Here is a 15,075-nt window from a genome sequence, read left to right as displayed (position 1 = left end):
TTTCATGCCAATGAAAAATGTATTATTGAGGGCATTTCTTTTACATATGTACAGTGTGCATGCTTTTACTTCTGTTTTGTTTCCCTTTGGAGAAACATTGTTTTACATAGTGGTTTTGCCCTTTGCACTTATTACAGACTTTTCCTTGGGTGGGGCATTGATTTGGTGCATATTTTGGAGCCACATTTGCAATTGAATGTCTCCATCTTTTTGTTTTTTCCCTATAATCTCATTTTTTTGTTTAATATGTGTGTTCAGACATTGTGGCTACAGCTATGCCTTTGTTTTCACTGGGTTTTGCATTCTCATTGAACTTTTTTGCATGCTGCAGAGCTAATTCACTGGCATGACATAAGTTCACAGTTCCAACTAAGGTAAGCTCTGTCTCTTGCAGCAACCTCTCACTTTCTTATCAATAATCTCAAACACACTTTGATCATGGATCGTTGAGTCTTGCAGCAATTTAAAATTGCATGTTCTTGCTTTTAATTTCAAGTCTGTTTAAAAAAAAGTATCAAAGCCCTCTCCTTGCAGCTGTGTGCACAAACAAAACACTTACCTCCCTAAGGTTTCATTTTCCTTTGGTGAAAAGTGTTCATCAAACATCTTGATAACCATGTCGAACTTGCCCTGGTCTTCTGCCTCGGCAACAACAAATATATTGAAAGCCTCTAGTGCTTGAGGTCTTTCCATGGTATGTAACAGTGCATTCATCCGTGCTTCAGGTTTTCTATCGAATCCAATGGGTTGCAGAGAGAGCACGGAACTTTGAGCAACTTCCACTTGTGGTCAACATTACCAGTCCAATTTACATCGTCAGGAGGCTTTACACTCTCCATGACTCTACTGCTATTGAATGATACACTCTGCACACCTTCCACACCTGGTACCACATGTTGCTTATTTTATTAGAATAAAGAAACTTGGGTTCTTTTAAAATGTCTATTCTTTATTAGCTAAAGAACCCAAGTCCTCGTATGTGGAAGCATCTGTCTTGAATCTCCAACCTGCAACAAACTAGTTTTCGACTCCCTCTAGTGGTCAGGAGGATCTCTACCACTCTATCATGACACATCCCATCCAATTGCTAAATCGGATTTCCTTTCCATAGAAATAAGTTGACTGAGCATTCTGATATTTTTTTCAGGTATTAGTATTTCCTTAAAAATTATTCATTCAAGTTAATAGTTAATTCACATCAGATTGTGGATCATGCTTCCTTCTTTCTTAAAGAGCAAATAACATTTGCTAAAACGATCAAGAATACTGAAAATTCGCAATGATCTCTCTACGACCATCTCTGCTGATTTCTCTTTTAAAATGACAAGAGAGTCATAGAATTTGTTGTCTTTTCATTAATGATGATGAAATGTTTATTGTCATACACATTATAAACTACACATGTGTACCAAAATTCTTGATTGTGGCAGCCGAACAAGTATTTGTAAAGATAAATTATAATAGTAAACAAATTAAATTAAAAGAGATGATAAATATGTAAGATGGATCATAAATATTCAAAGTAATCCTCATGCAAAATAAGGTGACTTGCAAAAATGCGGACAGTCCATGATTAGTGTCCCAAGGGGACATTTGAGGAACAGTGGAAGATTTTCAAAGAAATATTTTGTAATGCTCAACAAAAATATATTCCGGTCAGGAAAAAGGGCAGCAAGGGAGGGAAAAATCAACTGTGGTTAACAAAGGAAATAAAGGAAAGTATAAAATTGAAGGCGCAGGTGTAAAAGCTGCAAAGAGCAGTGGGAAACTGGAAGATTGGGAAAACTTTAAGAGACAACAAGGGGTTACAAAGCGGGTAAAAAGAAATGGGAAAAAGGATTATGAAAGTAAATTGGCACAAAATATAAAAACAGAAAGCAAAAAATTTTATAAATATATAAAACGGAAGAGGGTGGCCAGAGTTAACATAGGACCCTTGGAGGATGAGAAAGGAAAATTGGTAGCAAAGAATGAGGAAATGGCCGAGGCATTGAACAAATATTTTGTGTCAGTCTTCACGGTGGAAGACACGTCCAGCATACCCAAGTGCGGAGTTAAGGAAGCGATTGTTGGGGAGGGCCTTGATAAAATAGTTGTTCCAAAGGAAGTAGTGATGGAGAAACTAATGAGACTAAAGCCAGACAAATCGCCTGGTCCTGATGATATGCATCCAAGGGTTCTGAAGGAAATGGCAGAAGTTATAGATGATGCATTGGTGGTCATATACCAAAATTCCTTGGATTCTGGGCAGGTCCCGGCAGACTGGAAGACAGCAAATGTCACGCCACTTTTTAAGAAGGGATTTAGGCAGAAGACTGGAAATTATTGGCCAATTAGCTTGACATTTGTAGTTGGAAAAATGCTTGAAGCCATCATTAAGGATGAAATAGTGAAGCTTTTGGAACGTAAGGGTTCAATCAGGCAGACGCAGCATGGTTTTAGAAAGGGAAGATCTTGTTTGACAAACTTGTTAGGATTCTTTGAGGATATAATGGATGCGGTGGATAGAGGGGAACAGGTTGATGTTGTATATTTGGATTTCCAGAAAGCGTTTGATAAGGTGCCGCACAAGAGACTTATCAGTAAGTTATAGGAAAGTGGAGTCCAGGAAGTCTATTGGCATGGATCGAAAATTGGTTGTCTGACAGGAGGCAGAGAGTCAGGATAAGTGAGAGTTTTTCAGGTTGGCAGAGAGTGGTAAGTGGGGTGCCGCAGGGGTCGGTGCTAGGCCCACAACTGTTCATCATTTACATTGATGACTTGAAGGAGGGGACAAAATGTGGTGTAGCCAAGTTTGCAGATGACACCAAATTGAGTGGATGAGTAAATTGTAATGAAGATGTGGAAAGTCTGCAGAGGGATATAGTTAAGGTGGATGAGTGGGCAAAGGTCTGGCAGATGGAGTACAATGTTAGTAAGTGTGAGGTTATCCACTTTGGCAAGAAAAATAAAAGAGCTGAATATTATTTATCATCATGCTCTTGTGCAGAGGGACTTGGGAGTGCTTGTGCATGAATCGCAAAAATTTAGGTTGCAGGTGCAGCAGGTCATTAAGAAGGCAAATGGAATGTTGGCCTTCATCGCTCGAGGAATTGAATTCAGAAGTAGGGAGGTAATGTTGCAACTGTATAAGGTACTGGTGAGGTGAGACCCCACCTGGAGTACTGTGTCCAATTCTGGTCTCCATATTTGAGGAAGGATATACTGGCTTTGGAGACGGTCCAGAGGAGGTTTACTAGGTTGATCCCTGGGATGAAGGGGTTGACTTATGATGAAAGATTAAGTCGTCTAGGATTGTATTCGCTCGAGTTCAGAAGAATGAGAGGAGATCTTATAGAAATATATAGGATTATGAAGGATATGGAAAGGATAGATGTAGGAAGGTTTTTTTGAGCAGGCCGGGGAAACTAAAATGAGCGGACACAGTCTCAAGATTCGGGGGAGTAGATTTAGGACAGAGATGAGAAAAAATAGTTTTTCCCAGAGAGTAGTGAATGTTTGGAATTCTCTAACCAGGGAAGTGGTTAAGGCTGCTTCATTAGACATATTTAAAATTCAGTTAGATAAATTTTTACATGATAGAGGAATTAGGGGATATGGGGAGAAGGCAGGTAGGTGGAGTTAGGTCATAAATTAGATTAGCCATGATCTTATTGAATGGCAGAGTAGGCTTGATGTGCCATTTTTGGCCTACTTCTGTTCCTACTTCCTATGTTCCTATATTCTTAGAGTCTGTTAGCTGTTGGAAAGGAACTTTTTTTGAGCCAAGAAGTACTGGTTTTCAGCCTTCAGTACCTTCTGCCCATAGGCAGTGAGAACAGGTTGTGACCAGGGTGGTGGAAGATCTTCATAATGTTAGCTGCTTTCTTGAGGTAGCGCCCCACCTATATGTCTGCAATGGATGGAAGGTTGGAACAGGTGATGGACCTGACTATGTTTACTACTACATTCCTGGGCAGCTGAATTTCCCAAACCAGGATGTGATGCTCGCATACTTTTCACAATTCATCTGTAGAAGTTTGACAGAATATCCAGCAACATGATAAATATCCTCAGGCTCTTTAAAAAGTAGAGGTATTGATGTCCCATCTTCATGATTGCCTCGAGGTGCTGGTTCCAGTGAAGGTCTTCTGAAATATGGACTTTCAGCTCCACAGTGATCTTAATTATCAACAATAATTACTTTAAAATCCTTGCTTCCAGGTTATCATTGGTTCGCAACCATTTCCTTTTTTATGTTTACTGCTTTGAAGACCGGTACAAAATAGTTATCTCCCTGTACACCACCCCCACCCCCCTCAACCCTCTCTACCCACTCTAACACCCAGCTCTATCCCCCCTACAGCCCTAATCACCTATACATCCTATCTACCCCGCAATACTCCCACCCCTTCACTACACCCCACCACCCCTTCCACCCCCATCTCCCTCTCCCCCCTGCTCTCTCACAACTCATCCCTTCCCCCTTTCCTTCCGCTTCCTCCTCCCTGGCTCCCTCTTCCCCTCCTCCCCCTCCCCTTTTCCCCACCTCCCGCCCTCTCTCTCTACACCCCCAACCTCTCTCTCTCTCCACAAACTCCCCCTCCCCCAATCCCTCTCTTTCCCTCTCTCTGGCAACAGTCAAATCTTCTATCCCATGTCTGTCATGCTTCACCTCTCCCTGGTTCGCCATTCCCACGTCGGTGCTCTTTACTCCTCCCACTCTGACCTCTGCATTTCTAGTCTCAATTAAGTGTTCTGTCCCAAAATAACCATAATGTCAGACATTTTTTCCCCCTGCAGACTGTGTTTAGGGAGATTCTATCATTTGCATACTCCTGTGTGTCACAGTTCTAAATATCTTTTGTAAACCAAGAATGCAACAATTTTCTTCATGATGTTTATAATTCGCATTGAAATTGATGATCATGGAGAATAATGGATTTTTAAGATATTTACCATTTTTTTGTATGCATAGATCTAATTTTCCAACTTTTCTCAGCCATCTCGTTTCTCCAAAATTTGTGATTGGGTTTAAACCTTGGACTCTGGATATAAGTATGGAAATCTCAAATTCCTCCCAGACCTCATTAACAATTCCATTGCCCTTGTTTCGAGCATTTTTTAGTGTGAAATTAATGAGAACCTTGTTTCATTTTTTCGATCTTAAGTTACTACATACTGTTCAAAGAAACATGTTTCTATATGTTATTTGATTAAATATGTTGATGTGGTAATGAATGTGGAAAAGGAAAAATGAAAGGTGAAGTACAATGTGAGGGATTTGAAGGCCAAAGAAGGGTAAAGAGAAAACAATAAATAAAATTGGTGGTCTTGGGTCCACAGCAGCTGCAAAATTGACTTAAACTTAAACTAGTTGATCATACTCTGAACTTCTGCATTGGATCTGAACATATTCTTTTCATGTTTTAGGGTGAGGCTACAATAAAGAAGATGCTGGCTTTCTGGTGGCCTTTGGCCTTGATACTAGCAACTCAGAGAATCAGCAGGCCCATTGTCAATTTGTTTGTGTCTCGTGATCTGGGAGGCAGTCCAATAGCCACAAAGGTGAGGTATTTTTTGTCCATTTAAAAAAAAAAATTGTGCTTGCTGTTATCCAGTCTTTTACACTCTAGATTCAATATTTACATCCACAGGGACTATGTGCAAACATACATTGGGTACATTTATCAAGCATTCAACATCCCCTACGCCCACCACCACCTTATGGTTTCCGAACTTGTGCTGTCTTGTTTGTCATGCTGATTGTTTCAGGCAGTAACTTTTTTCACTTGGTGTTCATTGTAATTGTTTTCATTTTGTTTAAAAGAAGATTGATAATTTATTGGTTAATAACTTTTTCAAATTCTCCCCTTTTATTGAAGAAAACACTAAAAATAAAGAGATGTTTTGGTTTCCATTTGCAACCATAGAATCCTTTGGCCCTTCTAGTCTGCGCCAAACCATTTTATTGCCTAGTCCCACTAACATGCACCTGGTCCAAAGCCCTCTTTACCCCTCCCATCCACATACTTGTTCAAATTTTTCTTAAATGTTAAAATTGAGCCCACATTCACCACCTCAGCTGGCAGCTTGTTGCACACTCCCACCACTCATTTGTGAAGAAGATCCCCCTCATGTTCCTCCTAAGCTTTTCCCCTTTCACTCTTCATCCATGTCCTCAGTGGAAAACACCTATCTACACTAACTCTGTCTATCCCCCTCATAATCTTTCAAATCTCCCCTCATTCTTCCCCCAGGTTATAAAGTCTTATCCTGTTTAACCTTTCCCTGAAACTCGGTTCCTGAAGTTCGAGTAACATCCTAGTAAATCTCTGCACTCTTTCTATCTTATTGATATCTTTCCTGTAGTTAGGTGACAAAAACTGCACACAATACTCCAAATTGGCCTCCAATGTCTTGTACATCTTTACCATAACATCCCAACTCAATACTTGGATTTATGAAGGTCAATATGACAAAAGCTCTCTTTACAACCCTACCCATCTATGATGTCACTTCCCATTATTCTCTTATAATTGTTCATTCATTTTCAGTCACAAAGTCATGTAGTACCGAAACAAGTCCTTCATCCATTACTTGCCCATCTATGTTAAACCCAGGTAAGAGTAAATGGTTAGTAGCCTTCTACGACTTGATGATTCAAGCATTTGTCCAGATACTTCTTAAATGTTTTTCTTCTTGATTAACAGTACTAGACTTACTACTCTTTACTCATCTGGCATGTCAATTTTGGTCAGCAAAGATTTAAACCTTTTTTTAAACAATCATTATATTTTGATATAAAGATTTCAAAGGGGGAACATTTAAAAAGGGGAAAGAGCAGGAAAATAAGAATATGGTTGGGCAGAATTTTAGTATTGAAGGCAATTGCCATGAAGTAGATGATTTTCTGGTAATTGTCCTTGATGTGATGTTAGAATGAAAGAAAGTAATTACATGATTCAAGAGGAATGTGAGGAGTCTTCTTTATCTCCCTTGCAAAGAGACCAAGGGATATTGTCTCCTCTACTTTAATATAGTGGGTGGAATAATAAAAATAAATCACAAAATTCCATTTGGAAAACCTAATGACTATTGCTTCTTGTCATATGACTTGGGTCACCTTTTTAGAGTCATCCAGAGTGGAAACAGGCCCTTCGGTTCAACTTGCCAATGCCAATTAAAATGTCCCAATTAAAATGTCCCAAGGGATAGAAAACATTTTCACTTGACAGAAGAAGACCATACTTTAACAGGAAACCAGTGGCAGACTTGTGCTGTAAAATGAACTGCAAGAAAGCAAGGACTGCCTTGGAGTAACTTACTGCAAATTTGATTGGCTTTTTATCTAAAACTCCTTCAAATTGTATTTGATGGTGATAATTTCAGCTGATATGCAGTCATGCAGTTATTTACAATTTATGGCCAACATTCCAAAGCAACTTACTGTATTCCTAATGAATTGAAGGAACCAGCAAATGAACAGACATCATCTGCAGACTTTCTCGTTTAACTCCAATGTTCATAACAGCTAGTTACCAGTAATCCAAAATCATTAGTTTAAATTTCATGATCAAACAAAACATTATTCTCCAAATAATAAGAATCATGTACATATATTTTTTGTGAATATATTAGCATTTTTTCTTTCTCTTTAAGGCCGTTGCAGTTCTAACAGCAACATATCCAGTTGGTCACATGCCTTACGGCTGGTTGACTGAACTTCGAGCTGTTTACCCTGCTTTTGACAAGGTAATGCTAAGCACACCAAATGTTGGAATAGTTGAATAAATATTACAATGAAATAATCTTGTATCACTCTGTGATTTTCAAAAAGCTGGTTCAGATTAATGTATGATATGCATGTTGATAATTATTTAGATTTACTGCTTCTTCACTAGTTAATGTCATATGTTCAATCTTAATGTACTTAATCAAATACTATCTTTTAGACACCGCTTCAAATTTATAGTTCCATAAAGTTTGGAAATGATATTTGCAATATTATAAATTGCTTGCCTAAACTTGATCAGAATTTCCAGAGTTATCAAGATGGTGCATAGAAATTCTGTTGCAAAGCATGAAACTTTTACGCACCACACAGTTGGAAACTCCATTGTTTTGAATGGACTCTGCACTTTTATATACCGTATATGCTGTTGAATAGGACGACTCTATACAGGATGACCCCAGAATTTACACTTAAAAATGTTGGTTTTGAGCAATACCTTTTGTATAAGACCACCCCAAATCTGGCACTTACCACTGACCAGTGGATGCTGATAAAAGCAATTAACAACATTTTAAATAACAAATGATCATGTTAAAGGTTTACATTTTATTTGGATATTTTAAAATAAACCACCGTCGGCTCCTGTAACATGCCGTTTAAAGCCTGTACAGTGCTGACAGCAGTCGGACCGGGGGACGGAGCCCGCGGAGGAGCGCTGAGACTTCGCAAATATCTCACGGGGCATGCGCGAGATTGCATCAGAGCTGGCGGGAAGATGGCGGTGTTGTTGAGACTTTGCCATCAAGGTAAGAATTTTCGACCCAATTTTAAGTTTGGATCATCCTATACCACAGCATATACGGTATGTATAAAATGCACTTGTTGCTTGAATCCCACCAGTGCTGTCAGTGATGTTGGAGGATTTAGGCGTTCTCCTTGATTGCTGAAAGACCTGAATTGCTGCTGGAACACTATGACAGTGGAAGATCAAGCCATCCTGAATGAGTAACTCATTTTTAAGTATTGCACAATTTCAGTGCAGTTAAAGTGAATTGTGAGTGTTTCAAGGCAATGGCTTTGACAAAATGAGATTTGTTCTTGTATTGCTCCCATTGAATGTAATAATTTCAGCTGCCAACTCCTGGCATCTTTTTTCATTTTGGATTGGAGCTTGCAGGTGCCCAATACACTGAGCACCTGCCTCTTCCCTTCAGCCTCGTCTATAAAACTGGGACCAGGCTCCTTCCTCTGCAACCATTTGAACTGGGCCCAGTGCAGACACCTCAAGGGATGCTGTGGTACAACAGACACCAATTGAGATTGTTGATGTCAATGAACACAAATTAGTTGGTGTTATTGGTGCAATAATTATTTTAGCCATGAGCTAACCAGGGTAAAAATGATGTCATCATAACACACGGGCATTTTCACAAAAGTTGTGATTGAGTACTCACTGCTCTGGCTTATAAAGGTATGGGTTAAGGGGACAGCAGGATTTTATTGCACTTGTTTCAGGAAAAAAATAATTAGTGACCACTGTACTTTCTGGTCAGTTAAAAGCTGGAAGCACTAGAAATGCAAAGAGGCTTGTTGTTCTCTAAAGATAATTAAAATATCTTGGCTGTGTACTGAAATATTTTCAGAAGCATGGTAGAATGGAGAGCAGTACAAATATGAAATTAATTTCTGCAAATTACAATTGATGCTGGTTTATGATGCAGGTTGCATGAAAAAAATTGAAAACAAAATCCATGTATCGATTCCTAAAGCTCCCTTCTTTATTGGAATTGTTCTTTTCATCATTTATTTAAATAAATGAAAAATTTGCACAAAACAGGTTAATGTTAAGTTCAGGCATGGTTTAAAAACTGACAAAACTTAAATTGCTATTAATTAATGACTATTGAACACTTTTGAAGTTAATAGATGAGATATTTTAAAAAGAATTCAGATTCTTATTTTATTATAAAGCCAACACTAATTCTTTAAAAAATTTATTACAGAACAATCCTAGCAATAAACTTGGCAACATCATCAATAAGTCACATATCAAGAGATTTACTTTTACCTGCTTGGCTATCTCTGTCACTGTAAGTACAAAACAGCTGAAGCAAGGCTCATTTGATAGTGTTTGATAATTAATTTGATTTTGTTAATAAATTCCACGTTTCCCTTGCACGTAAGCAGTGGAAATGATTGCTTTATTGAAAATTTAGATCAGACATTTAACTTAAAAAAAAAATTAAAAATCAGTTTTAATGTTGACATTTGTTCATATTTCCAAATGAGCAAGAAAGAACAAAATGTTAATAGAGAAATGTATCAAATAATTGGGAAGGCAAATGGAATGTAGGCATTTATTAGAAAGGGTTATGCAGTATAAAAGTGGCGATATCCTGCTAGTGTTGCAGAGAGCATCGATGAACCTACCTAAAGAACCATGGACAGTTGTGGCCTGATTATCTGAAGAAGATCTACATGTTCTGGAAATAGTTCAGAAGAAGGTTCACGCGGTTATTTATCAAGTTGAAAGCAGTTCTGTGAACAGGAATGTTGATCATTCTTTGATGTATTCTCATAAGAATTTAGAAGGTGAGAGGTAATCTCATCTTTGCCATCAGGTAGACGAAAGGAAATTTTGTGCAATATTACATTTTATGTTTTATTACATGACAATAAAAGAATCTTGAAATATGTGTAAACTTCTGAGGGGATTTTCAATACTGAGAGGATGATCCTTGGGTGGGGAATCATTTTCAAATAATGATGCCCTCATAATTAAAATGGAGATGAAAAGCAATTTATTTTAAGGGTCATGAAGTTTTGGATGATTCTCTTTGTTGTCTCCACTTACCATCTTGCCACCTCTGTCACTATCTTCACCTTTCCCTCCCCCACTTGACCCCATCTGCCCATTAGCTCCTGCTCACACATCTTTACGCAGCTGTCCCTCCTTTAGACACAGTGCCTTGATGGAGGGTCTCAAACAAGAAACACTGATCATTTCTTTGCCTCCTAAATGCTGTCACATCAACTGAATTTCTCCAGCAACTCAGTTTTTTCTCCAAATTCTAGAATCTGCAGCCTCATGTCTGTCCTTGAAACTTGGGAACAAAGTTAGAGAAATTGAAGGTCATGGAGCTGAGGCCAAGAGCACAGCTGCCATGATTTTATTGCATGGAGAAGTAGGTGGATGGAGTCATACAGTCCATCTGTAGCTATCATTTATAATCATATAACCATTTACTGCCAGGAAACAGGCCATGTCAGCCCTTTGAGTCTGCACCGGTTCACATGAACAACTCCACTAGCTCCCCCTTCCCACTCTTCGCCCATAACCCTCCAACCCCCTCACATCCAATCTTCTCTTTAATGACAGAAAGGACCCTTCCACAACTATCTCTTCTGGAAGATCATTCCATTCTGTCACCACTCTATGAGTGAAAAAGCATCCTCTAACATTTCTCCTAAAATTTTGTCCCCTTACCCTTAACTTATGCCATCTTGTTCCAACCTCCCCTGCCCTCAGGGGAAAGAGTCTATTTATGTCTAGTCTATCAATTCCTTTCATAATTTTAAATACCTCTATCAAATCCCCTCTCAGCCATCTACATTCCAATGCATAAAGTCCCAGTCTCCTTAATCTTTCTTCGTACTCTAGATGCTGTAAGCCAGGCAACATCCTTGTAAATCTTCTCTGCACCCTCTCCACCTTATCTATATCCTTTCTATAATTTGGAGACCAGAATTGAACACAATACTCCAAACCTGGCCTCACCAATGCCTTAAACAGTCGCAACATCACTTCCCAGCTCTTATACTCTATACTATGATTTATGAAGTCCAGCATAACATATGCCTTCTTAACCACCCTGTCTACATGGGAATCCACCTTCAGTGAACTCTTACCATAACCCCCCCCAGGTCCCTCTGTTCCTCTGCATACTGCATATGTCCTATTTTAATTATTTTTTTCCGAAATGCAGCACCTCGCACTTGTCTACATTAAATTCCATCTGCCATCTTTCAGCCCACTCTTCCAAACAAACCAAGCCCTTCTGTAATCCAAGAAAACCTTCCTCAGTATCCACCACTCCCCCTATTTTCGTATCATCTGCATATTTGCTTACCCAGTTAACCACACCCTCCTCCCAATCATTAATATAAATGATAAACAACAAGGGACCCAGTACCGATCCCTGAGGCACCCCACTTGTCACAGGCTTCCAACCTGACAGGCATTTGTCCACCATGACTCTCTGCCGTCTATCTTCCAGCCATCTCTGAACCCATCTCACTATCTCTCTATTAATCCCTAGTGATTGAACCGTAGTTATGCACTTATGATTATGTTATTAGGCAAACAGGTAGTAAAGTAAATCAATCACTGATCTATTTCAATGCAAGGAGTATTGTAGGAAAGACAGAGTAGCTTAGAGCGTGGATTGGCACATGGAATTATGACATTGTGGCCATTAGTGAAATGGTTGTAGAAGGGGCAGGACTGGCAGCTCAATGTTCTGGGCATCTGTTGTTACTGATGTGAGAGAGTGGCAAGGATGAAAGGGGGATGAGTGGCATTGCTTGTCAGTGAAAATATCACAGCTGTGCTGAGATAGGACAGACCAAAGGGCTTGACTACTGAAGCTATATGGGTGGAGCTTAGGAACAGTAAACATATGACCACACTCATCGGGTCGCCCAATAGTCAGCGAGAATTATTTTTAAAATTTAGACAAACTGCACAGTAACAGGCCATTTTGGCCTACAAGCCCATGCCACCCTATTATACCCAATTAACCTACAACCCTGGTATGTTTTGAAGGGTGGGAGAAAATAGGAAACCCCTGGGGAAATCTCACGCAAACATGGGGATAACGTACAAACTCCTTACAGACAATGCAGGATTCCTACCCCAATCCTAATTGCTGGCACTGAAACAGCATTGCATTAACCTCTGCACTAACCATGCTGCCCCTTAGAGGTGCAAATCCATAGAGAGATAGCAGACAGCTTCAGAAAACAAAGTTGTAATAGTAGGAAATTTTAACTTTCCACATATTGACTGGAACTCCGATACTGTAAAAGGTCTGGATGGCTTGGAGTTTGTCAAATATGATCAAGAAAGTTTTCTAAATCAATATATAGAGGTACTGACTAGAGATGATCTCTTATTTGGGAACGAGACAAGACAGGTGATAGAAGTATGTGTTTGGGGACATTTTGGGTCCAGTGATCATGATGCCATTTGTTTCAAGTTAATTATGGAGAAGGATAGGTCTAGCTCTCAGGTTGATATTATAAATTGAAAAAAAGATCAATTTTGAGGAAATGAGGAAGGATCTAGAATGTGTAGATTAGGATAAGTTTTTTCAGACAAGGATGTGTGAGTGAATAGAGGACCTTCAAAGGTGAAATTTTGAGAGTACAGAGTTTGTATGTCTCTGTTAGGATTAAAGGCAAGATTAACAGGCATAGGGAACCTGAGTTTTTGAGGAATATTGGGGATCTGGTTCAGAAGGTGTATAGGAAACACGAAGAAAATGAGGTACTTGAGAACCATTAAAAAATGCAATAAAAAGCTTAAAAGATATCAGGAAGGCTAAAAGAAGAGAGGAGGTTGCTTTGGCAAACAATGTGAAGGAAAATCCTAAGGGTTTCTACAGGTATATTAAGAGCAAAAGGATAGTAAGGGACAAAATTGGTCCCCTTGAAGATCAGAGGGGCCCGCTATATACTGGGGAGATTGAGGAGAGGAGATTGGGGAGACCTTAGCATTTCTGTTTTTTTGCATCAGTATTTACTCATGGAACTGGCATAGAGTTGAGGGAAGTTAGGAAAATAAGCAGCGGAGTTATGGGTGGTGAAATCCCCAGGGCCTTACAAGATATTCCCTTGGACCTTGAGGGAGGCTAGTGTTAGAAATTGCAGTGGCTTTGGCAGAAATATTTAAAATGTCCTTAGCCACAGGTGTGGTGCTGGAAATATTGGAGGGGAGTTCATGTTGTTCTGATGTTTAAAAAAAGGTTCCAAAAATAACCCAAGAAATTATAGACCATTGAGCTTGACATCAATGGGTAAATTATTGGAAGGTGTTCTCAGAGATTCAAAATACAAGCATTTAGATAGGCAGGGACTGATTAGGGATAGTCAACATGACTTTGTTTAACCAATCTTATCAAGTTTTTTGAAGTGGTTACCAGAAAAGTTAACGAAATGGTTATAGATGTTGTCTGAATGGTCTTTAGTAAGGCCTTTGACAAGGGCCCACATGGGAGGTTAGTCAGGAAGATTCAATGTGCTACATAATAGATGGTGAAAACCTTAAAGCCCATTAAAGACATGTAGTGGTTTAGGTAACTATTCTACCAAAAAACAAAAAATGTGGTGAACAGTTGATGTACCGATGAGAGGGAGATGAATTTCCTCAGATGTCAGTACTATGTCCTTTTGATGCATATTAATAGACTTAAATGTTGTAAAGCATAATTTCTAAGCTTTAAAATGAAGAAACTGAGAAGAGCCGTAAACAATAAGAAGCATACTATTGATATAGACTCAAAGAACAGACAGACGCATAAACATAGAAGGCAACTGTTTAAAGTAAAGATGAAGATTTGGTAGGTAGAATTGGAGCTAATGTGAAATTAATGGTTCAATTTTTAAGGAAACCTTGGAACAGCTGGTGTTTACATAAACGATCTTTGAGGGTGGTGGGACAAGTTGGAAAAGGACATGAGTTATTGTGAACGATTAACAGACATGAGACAACAAAAACATATTATGTTGAAACTTGTAAAATACTGGTGGAACCAACTGCATATTAATGGAGGATTCTACTCCATTAGACAGGGGTTTAGGGAGGATGTAGAGATTTAATGGATGGTATGAGGGATAACAATTCTTTGGAGAGTAAGGAATAATGGGCACTGTCAGAAAAGGGAGGGGATGAGAGGAGGGAAATGATGATTGGCTCAAGAGTTCATGAACAAATGAGGAAAATTTAAGATGACATCAAAAAATGTGAAAGGAGATTTCTCAAAACATTTTTGATTTAATCATTTATTCTGGTTTATGTTAAATTACATCAAAACACAGAAATGCTGAGGACCTCAGTCGGTTTCGCAGCATCCATAGGAGGTAAAGCTGTATGACCGATATTTTGAGCCTGAACCATTCCTTAAGAGAGTGCAGATGGGGAGCAGTGAGAGAGGCACAGAACTCCCTTTGAAGAGAGGGGAACTTCTTCAGGGTAGACATCCCCTGAAAATTTTGCAATGGAGCAACTTAATGGAGTGAAACCTGAAAGTCTGCAGATGCTGTGATTGTAAGTTACCTGCAAGCATTATGGAAGTTGAGTA

The 15,075-nt window shown here is 39.0% G+C and overlaps 1 protein-coding gene across 5 annotated transcripts in view; it reads left to right on the top strand.

Moving 5' to 3' along the window:
- LOC138751661 (progressive ankylosis protein homolog B-like) overlaps positions 1-15,075 on the top strand; it is a 143,543-nt gene that overhangs the window by 91,734 nt on the left and 36,734 nt on the right. For 4 of the 5 annotated variants that reach the window (XM_069914244.1, XM_069914243.1, XM_069914242.1 and 1 more), the window contains 3 exons: positions 5,413-5,547; positions 7,642-7,734; positions 9,718-9,804. In XM_069914244.1, coding sequence (XP_069770345.1) covers positions 5,413-5,547; positions 7,642-7,734; positions 9,718-9,804 — 315 coding nt within the window. The remainder of the gene's footprint in view (positions 1-5,412; positions 5,548-7,641; positions 7,735-9,717; positions 9,805-15,075) is intronic. The other variant, XM_069914241.1, reaches the window with a different exon arrangement.

The sequence above is a fragment of the Narcine bancroftii genome, chromosome 1 (genome assembly GCF_036971445.1).
Source record: "Narcine bancroftii isolate sNarBan1 chromosome 1, sNarBan1.hap1, whole genome shotgun sequence".
Classification (NCBI taxonomy): domain Eukaryota; kingdom Metazoa; phylum Chordata; class Chondrichthyes; order Torpediniformes; family Narcinidae; genus Narcine; species Narcine bancroftii.
This window is presented reverse-complemented; position numbering and strand designations above follow the sequence as displayed.